This window comes from Chiloscyllium plagiosum, unplaced genomic scaffold, assembly GCF_037043375.1.
Source record: "Chiloscyllium plagiosum isolate Xiang-an unplaced genomic scaffold, Cpla_swu_hap1 HiC_scaffold_33, whole genome shotgun sequence".
NCBI lineage: Eukaryota > Metazoa > Chordata > Chondrichthyes > Orectolobiformes > Hemiscylliidae > Chiloscyllium > Chiloscyllium plagiosum.
The window spans coordinates 22,527,527-22,548,385 of record NW_028270171.1 but is presented as its reverse complement, the minus strand read 5'-3'; the positions used below and the strand labels follow the sequence as shown (position 1 = coordinate 22,548,385).

Here is a 20,859-nt window from a genome sequence, read left to right as displayed (position 1 = left end):
GAGCATACAGCCAATGTGGAACTTCAAACTAGTATCTACAGGAAAACAACACACAGGGACCAAATACTAAACTACAGAAGCAATCATCCCAACACCCACAAACGAAGCTGTATTAGAACATTATTTCAATGAGTCACCACACACTGCAGCACAGAGGAACTACAAAGAGCAAAGGAAAATCACCTATACAATGTATTAAAAAAAACAGGTACCCAATTAACACAGTCCGCCAATTTCTCAGCAACAAACCCAAACAAGCAGACTAAACACGCTCAGAAACCCTAGCCACTCTCCCCTTAATCAAAGGCATCTCAGAAATGACTGCCAGACTACTCATATCTCTTGGCATCATGGTAGCCCACAAACCCACCAACACCCTAAAACAGCAGCTAATGAACTTGAAAGACCCTATACAGACAAGCAAAACTAATGTCATTTACAAAATACCTTGCAAGAACTGTAACAAACACTACATTGGACAAACAGGCAGAAAACTAGCCACCAGGATACATGAACATCAACTAGCCACAAATAGATATCACCCACTCTCACTAGTAACCTTACTTACAGATGTGGATGGACACCACTTCCACTGAGGAAACACATCCATCCTAGGACAAGCCAAACAGAAACATCCACGAGAATTCCTAGAAATGTGGTATTCCAACCGGAACTCTATGAACAAACACATGCTCTCTGAGGTGACTTCTTCCACTTGCAAGGGCTCATCTCCAGAACTGCACTCTTATTGCTGTGATGTACTTGTTAAATTGTTAAATCCTGGATGCAGTTTAAGAATGTTGTCCGCCCTCTCCCTCCCTACTTTGCACACTAAAATTATCCCAGTTAATACTTAGGCAGTTAAAACCCCCTGTTAGTTTTGTTATTCCTAGACTTCTGAGATTTGGTCGCATATTTAATTCTCTATCTCACCCTGACAGTTTGGGGGCAGACAGTCTATACCCAAAATGGTTTACCTCCTTTTTCTTTACTTCAACTATTTGGCCTCATTTCATAATCTTTCCAAGATATTATCCCTCTTCACTTTTGTAATTGATTTCTTGATCAACATCTGTTATTCCTCAGGCTCCTTGCATTAAAATATATTTCATTTAGTCTTGTTTGACTCACTTCCTTCTTAGTTGAAACTTTATTGCTGGAACAGCACAGCAGGTCAGGCAGCATCCAGGGAACAGGAGATTCGACGTTTCGGGCACAGGCCCTTCTTCAGGAAGAAGGGCCTGTGCCCGAAACGTCGAATCTCCTGTTCCCTGGATGCTGCCTGACCTGCTGTGCTGTTCCAGCAATAAAGTTTCAACTTTGATCTCCAGCATCTGCAGACCTCACTTTCTCCTCACTTCCTTCTTATCCAGCCTGTCTTATCTGACTTCCAGACTCGCTTCTTGTTTTAACTCGTTATTCAATCTGTTCCTCTCTCCTCTGAGATATTAGTTTGGATCCCAGGCCCCTGCCAATCTAGTTTAAATGCAACAATCAGCGCAAGTTCCCAAAGGATATTCATCCTATTTCTATTTAGATGTAACCCGTCCAACTTGGACAATTCCTATCTTATCCAAAAACTGCTCTAATCCCTCTGAAATCTAAAGTCCTCTATCTTGCATCATTCCTCCAGCCACATTCTTACGTAGAAATGATTATATTTGCAGTCACACTTTTCAATTTTCTATCCAAGTCCCTGAAGTCCATTTGCAGGACCTTGTTTATCTTTCTTCCTAGGTCATTGGTCCCAACATGGTCCACAATCACTGACTGTTCACCCTCCCAATCCAGAGCATGTGGCTGCCATTCAACTGTATCCTTGATCCTGACTCTGTAGATAGTACACCAACCTGGAGTCACAACTGTGACCAGCTATCTGTTCCCCATACTAATGAATTCCCTATCACAATCATTTTTTTCTCTCTTACTAAGCAGCTCGACCACACACAGTGCTGACCCCTTCTTCTATCTGATAATTACCCACTCGCCCTCTGCCGGCACTTCATAAGCTGCAGGAGACAGACATTTTGCACCACAAAACCATAGCTGAACATGCATATATCAATGTTCCCATCCCATCTATCAATTCTTGTCTTAGAGTGATAGAGATGTACAGCACAGAAACAGACCCTTCAAACCAACTCATCCATGCCAATCAGATATCCGAACCTATACTTAGAACTTCTGAGGTTCAGGATACTGAACAAATTTCTCACCCCAGTCCAAAATGGCCAATGACTAACCTTATAACAATGACTCTCAAGTCTAAACAGTTCAGGCAGGAAGAGATAACTTCCCAGTCGAGCCCCCTAAGAATCTGTTACCAAACCGTATCAGGTCCTAGTAGTTATTCAGATGCTAATCAGCTGCTGCACAGACTAAGATCACGTTAGATTTGAATGCGCTCATTATAAATGTAGGCACTGAAAAAAATGTTGATGCTGAGGGGCTGCACTATAATGAAGTGGGGAAACAAGGAAAACAAAATTAGAATACCCTAAAAGGGGAAAAAGGGGGTTATAGCAGTACGCTAAAAATAAGTTTACTTGGGCTACGTCTAGTGAATGCATCTCTACCGGTCAAAGAAAGCAGCATTACTGTCCTGTGGCCAACCAGATTATTGAAATTAGATACAAAGAAAGAAATAAAGTGCATCAGATACTGGAAATCAGGTCATAGAGTCATATAGCCATACAGCACAAGAAAACAGACCCTTTGGTTCAAGTTGTCCATGCCGGCCACAGGCAAACGGACTGTCGGCTTTATTTGAAAGGGAGTAGAGTACAAGAATAGGGAAGTCTTGATGAAACCATACAAGGCATGAGTTACATCTATAATATTGTGAACAGTTTCAGTCCCTTCATCTAAAAGGGGAGATATATTGGCATTGCAGGCAGTCCGGAGAAGGTCCACTAAGTTAATTCTGGGTATAGAGGATTATTTCACAAGGATAAGATGAGTAGGGCGAGCCTGTATTCTTTAGAGTTTAGCAGAATGAGAAAAGAGACAATACTGAAACAATATTTGCAGGGAGCTTGACGGAATGGATGTGGAGAGGTTGTGGGGGAGTCTAGGATCAAAGGGCATAATCTTAGGGAAAGAGCTCACCATTTTCATAATCTGAAATTCTTTACCACAGAGAACTGTCATTAAATATATTTCAAGTACAAAGTTCTGCACCTAGGTCATATGGTGATATGGGCTCAAAATGTTAACTCTCTCTGTAGATAATGCCTGACCCGCTGAGCGCTTATTTCCAATATTGTATTTTTAATGTAGATTTTCAATATAGGTAGCACTTAGTTCAAAGCTTCACAAACACCCTTGAAGTATCGTCCTTACTCTTGTAGGTAAAAACGAACAACTTTCTTCGTCTCATTAGTGGAGCCATTCTTGAATCAGTTTTTTTCTGGTATTAGTTCACGGAAAACTATGACACAAAGTGAGCCCCTATTCTCCATTGAATCATGGCAGCTCCTTTGCATCTCTCCAAGATAGTTTAGCATATCATCCAAAAGGCATCTGTGAATGACATCTTCCTCATTCTTCTAATATCAGTATGGACCTATTGGGCCAAATAGCTGATTTCTGTGCTCTAAATATTACTATATAAACAACATAATATGAATTAAAACCAAGAACTGCAGATGCAGGAAATCTGAAACAAAAACATCGTTGGAGAACCTCAGCAGGAGTGGCACACCTGTGGAGAGAGTAGAGTCAATGTTTCAGATCCAGCAACACTTGTTCAGAACATCAATTCTGTTTTTGTAACATGAATTGTTCTTCAACACAGTTAATTCCAACAAACCAACTTTCTGTCATTGTTTAGTTTTTAGCTTCTGCTGATCTGAATCTACAGGCCAAGCCATGCTAATCTGAGAATATTTACATTTGGCATGCAAAAGATAGAACACAACTTGTTTCTATTTGTGCTAGCTAAAGGAGTTCACAGGAAGCCATTATTATTCACTGGAATAATTATTGTTGCTGATAAAATACACTAAAACCTCAAAGAAAGTAAAACCATACCTGCAGCTCCTTTTTATTTGACAGACTTTTGGCAATAGCTTTAGCAGCTTCCACGCCAATTGTGTTTCCTTCTAGGCGTAACGCTTGCAGGTGTTCAAATTTCTCAATCTCTTCAATAATCTCAGCAGCTGGGCAAAAGGAGAAAAATGACATTAAGAAACTGATACTACCCAGTTAATAAAAATGTCACCAATGTATCTTTCCTCTCTAGTCTACAGAATAATCCAGTATTCTTTAGTGTAATGACCCTATTACGCTTATCATGAATGCTAAGCCTTCCATACTTTAAAATGTGCCCATTAGTTTCATATGAAACTGAACAACGCTAAAATATCAGTACTGTTATAATATCATGCTCTATATCAAAAATTTCAAACTGGTTTAACAGGAAGGCATGAACCTGGAGAACTAAGTAACTGTGAGACAACTCATGTCATGCTACATATTTGCCAGAAAGGTTTTGTATGACATTTTGCACAACATAGCTCAATACCCTTCAATTCTTTTGTTAGTCAAAATTCTATCCTTTTTTGCTTTAAAGTTATTCTTAATAACTGCCAAAAATAATTCCATAAACTCACAAAAACACTCTGCTTTATCTCCAGCTTAAAAGGAGACCCTTTGTTTTTAGGCTACACCCCTGCATTTCTCCCACAAGGGAGCATAGTCTTTCAGCATTCACGGTCAAGATCCATCAGCATTTGACATTGAACAACATAAGCATCTCTCAAGCTTTTAAAATCCAATAGATGCAGGCCTAAACTACCCAACCTTTCTTCATAAACTAACTCTTCCATCCCAGGAATCATTCAAATGAGCCTATTCTACTCTGCTTCCAGCGCCACTATGCTCTTTCTTAAACAAGACTTAACAGTACAGAGTACTCCGGATATGGTCACACTCAATGCCCTGCACAAATGTAGCAAAACTTCCCAACTTCTTTATTACATTCCCTTGCAATAGGTGCTAACATTCCATTCACCTTCTTAATCACCTGCTGTTTTGTCAAACTAACTTTGTGATTCACATATTAGGACACCCTGATTCCATGACACCTGTGTTCTGCAATTTCTCGAATTAAATATTACACTGTTTTTCTCTCCTTCTTACCATAGTGGATAAGTTCAAAACTTTTCTGGCTAATCTCTTGAACAACTTAAAATATTTGCATCTGGAAGAGTCACTTGATTGCATAATCAAGTCAAAGAAAATTAAAACATCTTTATAATCTATCCAAATCTTAAATCTGCATTCAAAGCCTTGTGCTGTTTTCCTCTTCTGAAAATTCAAGATGCCCTTAGATTTCAATTTTTTCCCAGTAACTTAATCCTGAAGTCTGTAGTAAATCTAAACTGCATTTTCTACAAGGCCAATAGACCTTTCCTCAGCTTTGGTGTCCAAGACGGCTCAAAGTTCCCTAGGTGAGGTCTAACCATAAAGTGGGGCTGGAAAAGCACAGTCTGTCAGGCAGCATTTGAGGAGCAGGAGAGTCAACGTTTCGAGCATCAGGAATGTGGGGGAGAGGGCCAAGAGATAAATGGGAGAGAGGTGGGATGGGGGGAGAAAGTAGCTGGGAATGTGATAGCTAGACTAAGGTGGTGGGTAATGGTGATAGGGCGGAGCAGAGGGTAGAGCAGATAAGTGGGAAGGAAGATGGACAAGTAGGACAGTTCAAGAGGGCAGTACCAAGGTTGAACCACAGCTATGTAACTACAGCATGGCTCCTTTGCCTGTAATTATTCTGAAATCAACTTGTTCAGACATGAAAGGATACCCAAAAAAGAATGGATTTGAATCCAGGCCTTCTGGTTTACGGGACTCCAGCACCGCATCACACAAGCACACCTCTGCCCTCTGCACCATTCCCCAGCTACCCATTTGTACTCTATATTATTCTAGGTATGAAGAATATTTTCTATACCTGTTGATATTTTAATTATCATGGTTCTAGACCTCTGCTGTTTATTAATTTTATTACAAACTTCCAGCAATTTCCTTCTTTCTTTCCATTACTCAATATCCCGAAACACCTGATATATAGTAGACATGATCCTAATTCAATGCAATCCACATAAGATTCTGATTCACATACCAGCTTCAGCTGTGTCAAGTTTTAGGACACGACCTTTGAAACTCAGCTCTCCCCCACCCACTTGAGTCTTTGCAAGGGCATCTGCCAGCTGAGAGATATCCTCAGAAGCCATCTCCTAACACCTGGTGAAAAACAGAAGACATTTTAAACAGTCCATCACATAGGTTTCAAAGCAATAAAGTCATCACACGATAAATTGGTTCAACTGGTATGTTTAAGTTGTCAGGAGTATATCATTTGCAGGAGGTATTTTTCCAGCTTCACTACATAATGAAAAATGACTGTAGTGTTTGTGATAATCCCCAATTGAAAAATAATGGTCATTACCCATTAACACTTATTTAATAACTCCACGGAGATTTATCACATCTCAGCTGATAATCTTTAGAGACAACTTTTACCTCCGCAACTGTTCAGTCTCCCACGGAGAGACATTTTCTGCTCTGCCATACCCAAGATTGAAGTGCTCCATAATTAAGAAAAATCCACTTTGCCGGATAAATATCCCAATTCAACACTTTCACAAAGCCTGTACTTTGAATTTATTTGAACAAAGTGTCAAGCCTACACTACCACCTCAAAACAGATTTGTGCTGCAGACCAACAGGAAGTGCTCGTTTTCCCAACAGTCTAAGCATTACATTTTCCAAAAGCCAAGAGAGGAGCTTCCAAGGAATGGTGGATTAAAATGACATACACTGTAACTCAAACTGAGGACGATCAGGCATGTCCTCAACTGCACACTTTCCAATTAACAGCTACGGGAATTTATTGTTTTTAATTCCTTTACCTGCAGTCAAAACATCTCCAAATTCCCAGTGATCTACCCCAGCCACTGACCCTTCCTCTTATGTACATGTTGATTTTCAACTTCACCTCCCCAGCACCTTCTCAATCTCTCCATTATTTGGCTACATCTTGACTAAGTGCTATTTATTCCAGTTGAAGATTAGGAAGACTGAAGTTGTTGGCATTAGCTCCCAACATAAACTCAGTTTCTTTTCTGGGCAACCTACTCGAAGTGAACCAGGCTGCTAACAACTGCAGCATCCTAATCAACCTGGGGCTACATTTTCAACTGCATATACTTTCCATCACATAACTGTACTTCTTGTGGCACAATAATACAGGAGTTTAAAAAGATAGGCATCTTGTCTGGCCACCCATTGTGCACATTATTCACCGCATCTCCAAATAGAATGCTCATCCCATGTTTAAGTCCCTCAATAAACTTACTAGTCGCTAATCTCTTCCATACCTACAACTCATTTCGGAACCTGCAGCCTTGTGAACTCTCTCTGCCCACTGCTATCCATTAATAGTTGTGCCTTTCACTACCTAAACTTCGTGTTCTAAAATTCCCTCTCCTTCCCACTCCTTCTTAAATGCTTTCTGTAAAAGACAGACTTTGACTAGACGGAGCCTCATTATCTAACTCTGCACTCACTTTCTTTAAGATTATACCTTGATCAAATGCTGGAGATCATGTTTAGGTATTAAAAGGTGCTACAAAGTTATGGCCAATACTTATTTGAAGAACACAAGTTAGTTCAATTATAGTTCACTGAAACACTTCAGTTCCAGAATTAAGACAAGGAAAGCTATGAGTAACAAATGTTCTCCTTCTGCTTTCCTGTCTGCCTGTACAGCAAACTGACCGTACTTACAGCATTTTAGACATTTGTGTTAATTTATGGAAATCAGCACATGCTTTACCTTCCAACAGTGCTTGCCTTGCTTCCTCTTCCACTAGTTTCATTCTATAACTGGCAAGAAATTAGGTTGAACAGAGTAAAGCAGTTCTTAATTTTCAACACAAACAATATTTGCTAAATAATCAGTTGAGGAATATGGTCCCACAGGTTCTGGCAATTCTTTAGTATCTGAACCAAGTGATGATCTTTCTGGAACACACAATAAGCACTGTTTTCTCAACTAACCTTGTGGAATACCATGTCTAATCCCAATTTTATACCCAAATGACATCCACACAGACAATTTCCTGCAGAAATTAACAGGCAATAGGCAGAAGTAAAATTTCTTTATCTTTCCCTAGCCAAATGGTTCAGAGAATAATTGTAACTGAATACCACCTCACCCACCATTGCCCCGCATTGAATTGCGTTATTTATACAGAACTTATAGCAAATTGTATCTTACGATCTTATACTCCTGAAGAAGAAGCAGCGCTTTGAAAGCTAGTGCTTCCAAATAAATGTCTTGGACTATAACCCGATGTTGTGTGATTTTTGACTTTGTACATCCCAGTCCAACACCAGCGTCTCCAAATCAGAGTTAGGAAAGGTATGATAACAAGGGTGAGATCACTCCATACAGTACTTCAAGGATTTCATGACTGTTCACTACACTATATTTTTATCTGCAAGATGCCTATCATGTTGGGGAGGTACTTTAGAAATTGGAAACAAAAGAATGAAAGCATACAAGGTACCAATAAGATTTAATCACACCATTTGCAGTTATCTTGTAACAATTCCATAAGTTGCCCCAGTTTGATTTTCTTAAGAACAAACAGACATGCATCTTTTTGAATTGTCATTACTGCTAATGCAATTAGTTTTCAATTTACAGACAAAATAAGGGTGCTTTAAGACTAGTGTCTGCTGGGAAGAAATATTTGACAGGACATCAGAAGAATTCCAATCCCTCCTTGAGTAGTGCCATGAGACCTTCTATGTCCTGCAGACTAAGCAGCGGTCCCTGGTTTAAAACCTCAGCTGAAAGTGAGCAAGCAAAACAACTAAACCCACCATAACTGGAGTGAACTGAAAGGAAGGTGAACAGATTCTGAGATTTAGAAAACAAATTGCATGCTGAAGAGCCACATGTTTATACAGGTATTGGATTTTTATTTGGATGAGCTGAAGCTGAGAAGATTGAGTACAGGAAATTGGTCAGAAAAACATTCAAAAGTTCAAGGTTGACAAAGACAAAGAGTTTAAGTATCACAAAGACACAAATTTACAATAAAGTGCTTCACAGTCCACAAAGCAAGAGTGTGTGAACAGAAAAAAATGTAATATGTAAACCAAAAATGTTATTGCATAATATTCAACTGCTTCCATGAGTGCTACAGTGTCAAACCTATAATCACATATTTTAATCTATTTTTCTAGTTTTTTTTGTAAATTTATTAGTTTTTTTTACTTTACAAAAATAAAATTACTGAAAATAAAATCACAAATATCAGTATAATATAAAGAAAAAAAACACAAATTACAATACAACTATCTATTAACCTACTCTATAATACAAAGCAAACCCTAAAACTGTGCAAAGCAACACCAAAAAAAAAGAAAGAAAAGCAAGAAAACAAACAAAAAAACCCACAAAATACAGAACAGCTATGCTCGGCGCAAGGCTCCCAGACAAAGGAATGGGAACATTGTATACATACCCGTATTAACTCGGGAGACCCCCTCCAGGGCCCAGGGCTTGACAAATCTAATCATCCTGGTTAAACAAACACCCTAGTTAAGATAACTGATAAATCTGTATTCAAATAACTCAAATAGGGCTGCCATGTCCGATAAAAATTGTCTGTTGTGTGGTGCACTACGTTTGTGAAAAAGTCCAACGGAATGTGCTCCATAATTAATTTCTGCCATCCCAACAAGCCTGGCGGGTTCTCAGACACCCAATTCATCAGAATATTCTTCTGTGCACAGTATGCAAGAATATTAAATAGTTTCTTCCCATGCCTGTCTAAAGATGGTAAATGCGGTAGACCTTAGAGGAGAGATATTGAGTATACTTTGGCTTCAGTCCTCAATACCCTCCCTGTCTCTCCCACCACTGTGCTCCAATAAACATGGAGCCTCTGGCATGTCCAGAAGTAATGGGTAAGAGTACCCACACTTATTTTACATTTGGGGCACACTGAAGATGCCCCTTTTTTAAACTTCACCAGATGGTCTGGTGCCAGATGAGCCCTGGCCCTATGCAGAACTTTTAACTGCATAGCATATGTCCTGCTACAGATTGAGATCTTTCGAATATTCTCCAATATGTTCTCCCATGTTTCAGAAGAGATGTCCACTCCCAGCTCTTGCTCCCAGACCTCACAACCAGTTAATATCTTGCTAGGCCCTGCCACCCAGCAGGCAATAGAGGGCACTAACCAAAAGGGTGCTTGTGGAGTGTAGCAACAACCTCTCTGTATCGGGCTTATAGGCTTAGTGAGAAGCGTAGTCTTCTTCTGGATGAAATCCCTAACCTGAAAAGAGTGGAAAAGGTCTCTGCTGGGCAATCCGTATTTCGGCTCAGTTGCTCAAAAGACATCATAACCTCCCCCTCCAACAAGTCTCCCAAACTAGAAACTCCTCTCGCTGCCCATAGTTTGAACCCTGAGTCCATCAGCCCTGGTCGGAACCCTGGCATGCCAACTATAGGTGTAAGTGGCAAAGTCTTGGATAAACAACCCTCACTCTGACGCATCGCCCTCCATGCCTTGACTGTACTAATGACAATGGGGTTCCGGCAGTGGTCCATAACTGTCCTCATCTTATCCATGAGCAATAGGTTAATAAGAGGGCACTTTGCTTAGGAGGCCTCAATATCCAGCCATATTGAGTTTGGATCATTACCTACCCAATCACAGACAAAGGACAGCAGGGAACTCAATTGATACCTTCTGATGTCTGGGAAATCAACTCCTCCCCCTCCTTGAGGCAACTGCAATTTGGTAAGTTTGATGAGGGGCCGCCCACGATGCCAAACAAAGGATGCAAACCACCCCATAAGCTTCTGCAGCGTTGACCTGGGAAACATTATGGGGAGCATACGCATAGGATAAAGCAAACGAGGAAGAACATCATTTTAATGAGAGATATTTGGCCCAGCCATGAAATTGGAAGAGCCTCCCATCGCTGGAGATCCCGCCTAATATTGTCGAGCAAGTGAGCAAAGTTAGTCCAAAATAACAGATCAAACTTGGGGGTAACAAAAATGCCTAGGTACCAGAACCCTGCCCATGACCACTTAAAAGGAACTTAGAGCCACCTTCAACTTCTGGCATATCCTTAAGGTTCCCCAAAGGCATAGCCTCCAATTTTGCAAAGTTAATCTTACATCCTGAAATAGCCCCAAATGAATTGATACATTGCATCAAACGGGGTACGGAGATCATCGGGTTTGATAAAAACAGAAGGACATCATCCGCATACGGCGTAACCTTGTGTGCCCTCGATCCCACTTCCGGAGCAGTTATGTGGACGTTTTGACGAATGGCCTCTGCAGAGGCTCCATCACCAACGTAAACAACAATGGTGAGAGGGGGCAGCCTTGCTGAATACCCCGACCAATCGTAAAATTCCCAGACTTCCCCCTGTTGGTGATGACCGTGGCCAGAGGGCGGCGATATAAAACCTCCATCCACCTAGCAAAGAACAGTTTGGGTCGGGTGGAGTCTAAGACATAAAAAAGGTACAGCCATGCCACCCGGTCAAATGCTTTCTCTGCATCTAAGGAAATCACCAACCCCTGAATCGATCGTTGCTGACAAACTTGGACCACATTCAGCAACATTCTAATATTATTAGAGGACCTACGGCCCCTTATAAAGCCTGCCTGGTCCTCTTTAATAATATGGGGCAACACTCTTTCCAATCTCAGTGCCAGGATCTTGGACAGAATTTTGAAGTCTGAATTTGAGAGAGATATAGGCCTGTATGAGGCACAATCCTCAGGAACCTTCCCTTTCTTAAGAATTAAGGAAATATTAGCTTCTCTCAAAGATGGTGGTAGGCGTTCATGCATATAGGAGTGATTGTACATCTCCAACATCGGCCCTGACAGAATCCCTATAAACTCCTTATAAAACTTACCCGAAAGACCATCAGGGCCAGGCGCTTTTCAACTCTGAAGTTGCCTAGCTGCCTCCTGTATTTCCTGAACTGTCATGGGGGCATTAAGGAGAGAGGCCTGTTCCAAGGTTATCCGTGGGAGGTCCAGGTTCTTAAAAAAGGTCTCCATTTTAGCACTCCTGTCTTTGCAATCTTTAGACCGATACAATTCAGAGTAAAAGCTCAGAAAAGCCTCATTAATCTTTTTAGCATTGTATGTAAGGACCCCAGCCCTGTCTCTGATTGCAGTAATGGATTGGGGAGCACGCTTTTTCCTGGTCAGGTATGCTAAATACTTCCCTGGACTATCCTCATATTCGAACACCCTCTGCCTAGCAAAAGCAAGTTCTTTCTTTGCATTTTATGTCAGTATTGAATTCAAGGCAGCCGGAAGGGCCGTGACCCGCTGTAGCTTTGTCACCGAAGGCCACGCAAATGTGCTGCCTCCGCGGCTTTCAAACGCGTCTCAAGTAGACGCTGCTGTTCCTCCTCCTGTCATTTCCGGCTAGCCGAATAGGAAATAGCTAATCCCCTAGCAAAGGCCTTAGCAGTCTCCCATAACATGGATGGACTACTAGCCGTGCCTGAGTTGATAGTCAAGAATTCCTGAAACTCCTTCAAAAAGTATTCCACAAATTTGGAATCCTTACAGAGAAAAGGGTCCAAATGCCAGTGCCGCAAACCTAGCCCTTCACTCTTAGCTTTAACCTCCAAATATACTGCCGCTTGATCAGAGATAGCTATATTCCCAATTTTAAAATCCATAATCGAATCCAGAAGGGCCGGGGAGAGCCAGAAAGAGGTCAATGCTCGTGTGACATTTATGTGGGTTTGGAAAAAAAAGGTGAAGTCCCTGCCGGTAGGGTGAAGACATCTCCAAATATCCACCAGCCCCAACTCCTCGCATATGTCAACCACCTGCTTGGCCAGTGAAGAAAAAGTTGGAGGCCCACAAAGCATCCTGTCCACTGTCAGATCCAAAAGACAATTAAAATCCCCCCCATACTAATGTGCCGTGTTCTAAAAGCACTCAATTTAGAGAAAACACTAATCAAAAATTTTAGGAGATGCACCGGAGTACAGTAGACGTTTAAATGCCATATTCCTCCCCATGTATCAGGGCCTTAAGTATCACAAACCGTCCCTGCTCATCTTTCACCTGCTCTAACAATGTGAACGGAAGATTTTTCTGAATAAGTACTGCCACTGCCCTACTTTTAGTAGTAAAGGATGAAACGAATACCTGGTCATAACCCCCCGTTGTAATTTCAGGTGTGCCCCATCATCAAGATGGGTTTCCTGCAACAAAGCGATATCAGCCCTTTCCCTCTTAAGGCTAGAAAGCATTTTTTTTTCTTTTAATAGGCGAATGGCTTCCCTTAATGTTCCAGGTGCATCACTTAATAAGACACTTAGCCATATCCCTTTTCAGACACCCATGAACCCTTCAGAGGGAGAACCCTGCTTACAAAGCCCCGAGCATAAATAAAGACTCATAGAATCGAAAAACTATATATACAAAAACTACTCTATCATAACTATAAACAACTATTACTGCCAAAAAACTACGAAGAATACCAACTATAGAACCTTGAATGGAAGACTCTTCCCTGTGCCCATAGGGGGCACTCACTCTACCCATCCCCTCCTTCACAGCTCTTTCAAACCTGGACTATGCCCCAGCCTTAGGCCAGAAAAAAAAACAAGGAGATGATCCTTAAATCAAAAGACAGTCAGGATGAGCACTCCACCCATCCCTGGCTTCATGTCACCCCTACTTGTGACTAAAAGAGAAGCAGAACAAAAAAAAAGGGACAGAGACAACAAAGAACATCCACAAAATTTCCCATCAGAAAACCCAGTTATTAAAAAAAATAGGAACAACTTATTCCAAAGTCTTTTCCCCCCTTTCCAAAAAGGAAATTATTAGGGAGAAAGAAAGGAATTAAAAAAAAAGGGAAAACATAGGGAAAATAGAAAAGAGAACAAACATCAACCACATTCTTCAGGCCAATCCGTCTATTTTAAAGTGTCCACAAAGGTTTTAGTCTTATCCACCAAGTCAAATGTATAAACTGAGTCCTCGTGGCTGAAACGAAGTACTGCGGGGTATCTCGTGGAGTACTGGATGCCCAGGTTCCTCAGCCTCTTTTTATAACTTCATCGAAGGACTTCCTCTTTCAGATTACAGCCGTTGAGAAATCCTGGAAAAACATGATTTTTGACCCTTTGTACAGCAGCACCTGAGGACCTTTTCCCAGGGATCTGGAAGCTATGACTTTTTGCCTGTCCTTCTATGAATGGAAGTGCACTAGGACCAGGTGGGGGTGCTGCACCGGCCCTGACCTGTGCACTGTAACCTGATACGCCCTTTCAATGAAGTCTGCTGGACTCGATATGAAGGCCCAAAACTTCGGCAGCCAGTTTTCAAAGAAACTGACTGGCTGCTCACCTTCCGGGAGCCTGACAATTCGGAGATTTATCGAGGTCGTCGATTGGTTTTGCAAGCCCCACAACACCTGGATCCAACACCTGGTTGAGGACTGGATGAGGACTGCATCACAGCTTCTGAGGCCTTAGTTCAACCCTCCACCTCTTCCAGCCTCTCCCAGAGGCCCTGGATCTCCTGCACGTGCTTCTGCAGCACAGATGCAAAAGGTTGCACCTGGACACTCATCTCCCCATGGATTTCCTCAATCGCAGTCGCAACTTTCCTCTCCATTGCCGCAGCCAAGTCTGTCAGGTCCCCGGGGGGTTCAGGAGAGGCTGCTGTTGCTGCAGTCTCTGGTGTTGTAGGTGCTGCAGGGGAGTGTCCTCCTTCCTGCTGTTTGCTTGCTCCTTTTCCCTTTGGCATCCTTCCCACTCCCACATATTAACAAATATGTGTTCTGTAAGGTTTTAAACTAATATTTCCACCCATAAGTTGGCCAGGCATGGCAAAAAACACCGGTATGCCTTTACTGTTAGGCAGAGCTGTCCACAGCAGTTCCACAGAATCGCCACCATCTTGCCGAGTCCATTTTTCTAGTTTTAACAGGTAAAAATAACTCAAAATGGAAAATTGCAGCCAAACTGGAAGCCATTTAACTTCTACCTGCTCCATCATTTAATGAGATGATTGGTCTGCAATGCAAATCCAGACACATTCCTTTGTCCCATGACACTGAAGACCTTGCTAAACAAAGGCCTATGAATGATTTAAGTTAAAATCATAGAGTCATAGAGATGTACAGCATGGAAACAGACACTTCGGTCCAAAACGTCCATGCCGACCAGATATCCCAACCCAATTTAGTCCCACCTGCCAGCACTTGGCCCATATCCCTCCAAACCCTTCCTATTCATATACCCATCCAAATGCCTTTTAAATGTTGCAATTGTAGCAGCCTCCATCACTTCCTCTGGCAACTCATTCCATACATGTACCACCCTCTGTGAAAAAATTGCCCCTTCGGTCTTTAATATCTTTCCCCTCTCACTCTAAACCTATGCCCTCTAGTTCTGGACTCCCAACCCCAGGGAAAAGATTTTGTCTATTTATCCTATCCATGCCCCTCATAATTTTGTAAACTTCTTTATGATTACCCCTCAGCCTCAGACGCTCCAAGAAGGCATTCGACAAGGTTCCCCATGGGAGACTGGTGAGCAAGGTTAGATCTCATGGAATACAGTAACTACTAGCCATTTGGATACAGAACTGGCTCAAAAGGTAGAAGACAGAGGGTGGTGGTGGAGGGTTGTTTTTCAGACTGGACGCCTGTGACCAGTGGAGTGCCACAAGGATCAGTGCTGGGTACTGAAGTCCATATAGATCACACCTACCACTCTGCCCTCATCAATACTCTTTCTTACTCCTTCAAAAAACTTAATCAAGTTTGTGAGACATGATTCCCACGCACAAAGTCATGTTGACTATTCCTAATAAGTCCTTGCCTTTCCAAATACATGTACATCCTGTCCCTCAGGATTCCCTTCAACAACTTGCCTACCACAGACGTCAGGCTCACTGGATTATAGTTCCCTGGCTTGTCTTTACCGCCCTTCTTAAACAGTGGCACCACGGTAGCCAACCTCCAGTCTCCGGCACCTCGCCTGTGACTATCGATGATACACATATCTCAGCGAGAGGCCTAGCAATCACTTCCCTAGTTTCCCACAGAGTTCTAGGGTACACCTGATCAGGTCCTAGAGATTTATCCACCTTTATATGTTTCAAGACATCCAGCACTTCCTCCTCTGTAATTTCGCAAGATGTCACCATCTCCCTACTTTCTCCTTACTTTCTATACCTTCCATATCCTTTTCCACATTAAATACTGATCCAAAAATACTCATTTAGTATCGCCCCATTTTCTGCCGCTACTTACAAAGGCTGCCTTGCTGATCTTGGAGGGGCCCTATACTTTCCCTAGTTACCCTTTTGTTCTTACTGGATTTATAAAAACCCTTTGGATTCTCCTTAATTCTATTTGCCAAAGCTATTTCATGTCCCCTTTTTGCCCTCCTGATTTCCCTCTTAAGGTGTACTCCTACTGCCTTTATGCTCTAAGGATTCACTTAATCTATCCTGTCTATACCTGATATATGCTTCCTTCATTTTCTTAACCAAATCTTCAATTTCTTTAGTCATCAGCATTCCTATACCTACCAGGCTTTCCTTTCACCCTAACAGGAATATACTCTCTCTGGATTCTCGCTATCTTATTTCTGAAGGCTTCCCATTTTCCATCTTAATAGATCTTGATCATCAACTGCCACCTGCAGGAGTTCTAAACTCCTAACACCTTTTGCTTTGACATTTCCTAATTTCACTCCTGTAGGGTCTGCTCTAATTTTCAGATTATGTCTCCCATACCAGCAGAAATAGTTTCTCTGCATTTCCCCCACTACCTTAAACTTCGATCAAATCCTCTTAATATTCAAAACTTCAGGAAATATGGCCTTAGTTTAACCCTTGAAGTTCACAGACTATTGTATTAAAACACTTTGTACAGACCAATATAGTCTTTTTCAAAGACCAATATCATCTTCCTAAAAAGTGTGGTGCCCACGGTATTCCAGGTGAACACCACTTTTATATACTGAAGTCACTGTCACTGGTCCATGCGACAAATTCGACCTCGCCAACTCCATCTCTCTTCCAAATAACCAAGGCATTGGCAATTTTAGTCATGCTATTTGAGCTCTCAATGAGTTTTCAAACATATATCTGAGCTGGTGCCAAGACCACTCATTGTCATCTCCACAACATCTCCCAGCTCTGCTCCTGCCTCAGCTCTTCTGAAGTTTTCATCCATGTGTTCATTTACTCCACATTTCTGGTCACTTTCTCACATTCTATTCTGCACAAACCAGAGGTTGATCAAAGGTCTGTATCTGTAGTCACACTGCGTTTTGTTCACCTACCATCTAAACTCAACGTGGCTTTGTCCCCTCCCAAATCTCTAATCTTTAGCCTTATAACCCTCCACGATGTGCGCTGTCTTCTAACGTTGGACTCGAGCATCCACATTTTAGTTTTAATACTTCTTAGGTTCTTTGGGATGTTCCACTTCAGTTTCCTTAACTTTTTTCTTCCGTGTCAATCCAATACTGGATCCACAAACCCTGCCATAGGATGGGCCAGGTGACATTTGCTGAAGGAAATGGGTGAGCATTTGATTTTTTGTATATTCCTCCACTATTTGTGATTAGCTTCCATCTAGGCCTGTCAGAGATGGAATGGATGGCACGTGCGTGGCTTCCCACTTTGGACAGTCTTGGGGAATAAGTTTCCATGAGTGGGTCAGGACATCATATTTCAGAGAGGCTTTCAGGAAGTCTTCAAAGCACTTGTGTCAAAACTCACAGTAGAGGGTTTGTTCTGAAAGTGGTGTCAGGCACATAGACGGTGAGTTCCACCCAATGCAGCCGACTCACTATAATCAGTGTCTCGAAGTTGGCTTGAGCACATTAATATTGGAGCAGCTACCCAGCCAGTGGATTTGCAGAGAAATCACTGGTGATATTTCTCAAAGCGTTTGCTGTACACGGTCTACATCTCAGACAAACATGAGAGCTGATAACAACTGCCTATTGAACCAAGAGCCTGGGCATCAGGTTTGAGGTCTTTATGATCAAAAAGTCTATTCCTCAGTCACAGGCTATGTTGACATGTTGGAGTTGATGCATTAATATAACATTAATCACAGCGTTGTCCTTACCTCCTGCTATCTAGGTGACAGCTCTATAATTTTCCTCTTAACCACTCTGCCTTACTACCTCACTCTACACCTTTAAAATACTCCTTAAAACTTTATTTATTTGACCAAATTTTTGGTCATCTGGCCGATTATCTCTCATGGCTCTCAAAGTCTATATAAAGTTTCTTTGAATACCATATTATGATAAAAGATACAACAGACAAGTTTGTTACTGTTCTAAGCCCTTTACCTCTAAAGAAATCTTTTTGGGTTCATTGTTGTACTTGTTCCCTTGGGAGGCAATAGCCTAGTGGTATTATTGCTGAACTTTTAATTGAGAGGCACAGATAATGTTCTGAGAACCAAGGTTCAAATCCCACTGAACACCCAGCACACGAGTGTGGTGGAGTTGATTGGTTTATGATTTTAAAAACATACCAGTTCCCTCAAAGTCAAAAACGTGGTGCTGGGAAAGCACAACAGATCAGGCAGCATCTGAGCAGGAGAGTCAACTTTTCAGGCATAAGCCCTTCATCAGGAATGTCCCCTCAAGTCTCTTTGGACTTGTGCTAATTTTTCAACCATTCTACCACTATCCATAGTGAATGGCTCACATGCCTACACTGAACTTAATCTGTCATGCTTTTAAGCCATTCAGCATTTTACATTTCCATCTACACTGCTTACAGTGCTGCCTTATCTTTGTGAACCCATCAGTAATTCAAAGAGTTTGCATGGAATACTCAGTATGCTATCCTTTTGATCTAATAGGTTCCACCCTGTCAACCTACCCCCACCCCCATCGCAGAATACTCTAGCTTTTAATGAGCGCATCTCTCAATTCTTCTAAACTAACCTTCCTGGCATTGGCTGGTGTGCTCATTGGAAATCGTAATGAAACAAAAATCGTCCATTGAAGTCACTTTGCGACATGATTGCGTGGTGTGATATGGCTTCTAATGTTCCAGTAGTCTGCACCAGCTACCAGGGAGCACAATAACGTGTGTTAACATCCAACTTAACCTGACTCACAGTGAAGACTAATCCCGGTGAGAGAAGGGCACATACACACGTCACCCCACTGTGACTCATACCTTCACTACATGTAGCCCACACAAGAATCGGGAAACGGGGTGGGAAATGTTTTATACATATTTTTAAAAATAAATTACAACCCGATTTATATTGATAAAATCATCAAAAAGAAATACGCTTGCCCTTGACATCCCTCCAAAATTAGGGATCAAAATGTTTCCCCATCAGATGGAATTATTACTGACGAAATAAAATTACTTGACAATTATCACTACCGAAACACGTTGCTCCGGTTATTGTCAGTTATCTGATTAACAGATATTTTTGCTGTTAAACGACAACATTAACTAACTGGCAGACATTACTTCGCCTACACTTCCGTTCAATTGAAGAACATGAAAAAATTAAACCTAAAACAGAATTTAAAATTACCAGAAAAAGATTCAGTTCGAGTCTGCCGGCTCCGCACGCCAATTTTCTTTTGAGTTAATGGCGGTCAAATGTTTTTCAAACCAGCCTCTAGCAAGTTCCGCCGTTGTCTTCTTGGGCATGTGCCAGCAGCCGAACATGAGGGGAGTTGTAGTTCTCAACCGCGAGGAACTCCATCATTTGTTCTGGGTACTGTTTCACCAGTGAACTACAATTCCCTGCAGACATTGCGCGAATATGCTACCCGCCCTTTTCATTGCGTACTAAAGAGAGGCAACGGTCATGAGGCGAGAGGGGCCTCTTTGGCAGATTGTTCCATAGCAACCTCTACAGGCCCAGAGACATACAATAAACATCATGTAGTGGGCGATGGTCGGATTGTCTGTCCTAGTTGAATTGTCCCAGCTGGTTCCTCTTCTGTTTGCATCTTTTCGTCCGCGAGTGATGCTGGTGATGCAACCTTGGTGAGGCCAAGTGAGATAATTTGCTGCACTTCTGATTGCTGAACAAGCTAATTCTGGAAATTCGAAGCCTGCCACAAGAGCAAAAAAATCTTGCCAGTGGTGCACGATCATCTTGGCATTTGCTTTAAAGCTTCTAAAGCCACATGGCATTGTCGTGGCAAATTCCTTATCACATTTGATATCACCAGCATTAAAGGTCTCATAGTGTCATACAGTAGACAAGCGGGAGGCTGGGAGAACGAACAAACCAGGCAGCATCAGGAGGTGGTGAAGTCGACATTTCAAAACCTGAAGAAGGATTACACCCGAAACGATGACTTCTTGATTATGAATGGCTTGCAGTGTTTTCCCAACCTTTTAGATTACTTACAGTGTGGAAACAGGCCCTTCGGCCCAACAAGTCCACACCAACCCATCAAAGCGCAACCCACCAAAGCACAACCCACCCAGACCCATTCCCCTACATTTATCCCTTCACCTAACACTACGGGCAATTTAGCATAGCCAATTCACTTAACCTGCACTTTTTTGGACTGTGGGAGGAAACCAGAGCACCCAGAGGAAACCCACACAGATACAGGGAGAATGTGCAAACTCCACACAGTCAGTCGCCTGAGGCGGGAATTGAACCCTGGTCTCTGGCACTGTGAGGCAGCAGTGCTAACCACTGTGCCGACTGTGTGGAGTTTGCACATTCTCCCTTTGTCTGCATGGGTTTCCTCCGGGTGCTCCGGTTTCCTCCCACAGTCCAAAAATGTGCA

The 20,859-nt window shown here is 42.0% G+C and overlaps 1 protein-coding gene across 6 annotated transcripts in view; it reads right to left on the bottom strand.

Annotated features, from left to right (window-relative positions):
* Positions 1-19,707, bottom strand: part of rangap1b (Ran GTPase activating protein 1b) — a 61,360-nt gene extending 41,653 nt beyond the window's left edge. For 3 of the 6 annotated variants that reach the window (XM_043679893.2, XM_043679898.2, XM_043679899.2), the window contains exons 1-3: positions 19,638-19,707; positions 6,125-6,246; positions 4,033-4,160 (exon numbers count right to left, since the gene is read on the bottom strand). In XM_043679893.2, coding sequence (XP_043535828.1) covers positions 4,033-4,160; positions 6,125-6,236 — 240 coding nt within the window. In that variant the 5' untranslated portion in view covers positions 6,237-6,246; positions 19,638-19,707. Of the gene's footprint in view, positions 1-4,032; positions 4,161-6,124; positions 6,247-7,840; positions 7,891-19,026; positions 19,152-19,637 lie in introns of all 6 variants that reach the window. The other 3 variants (XM_043679895.2, XM_043679897.2, XM_043679894.2) reach the window with 3 other exon arrangements.
* Between the last annotated feature and the right edge of the window lie 1,152 nt (positions 19,708-20,859).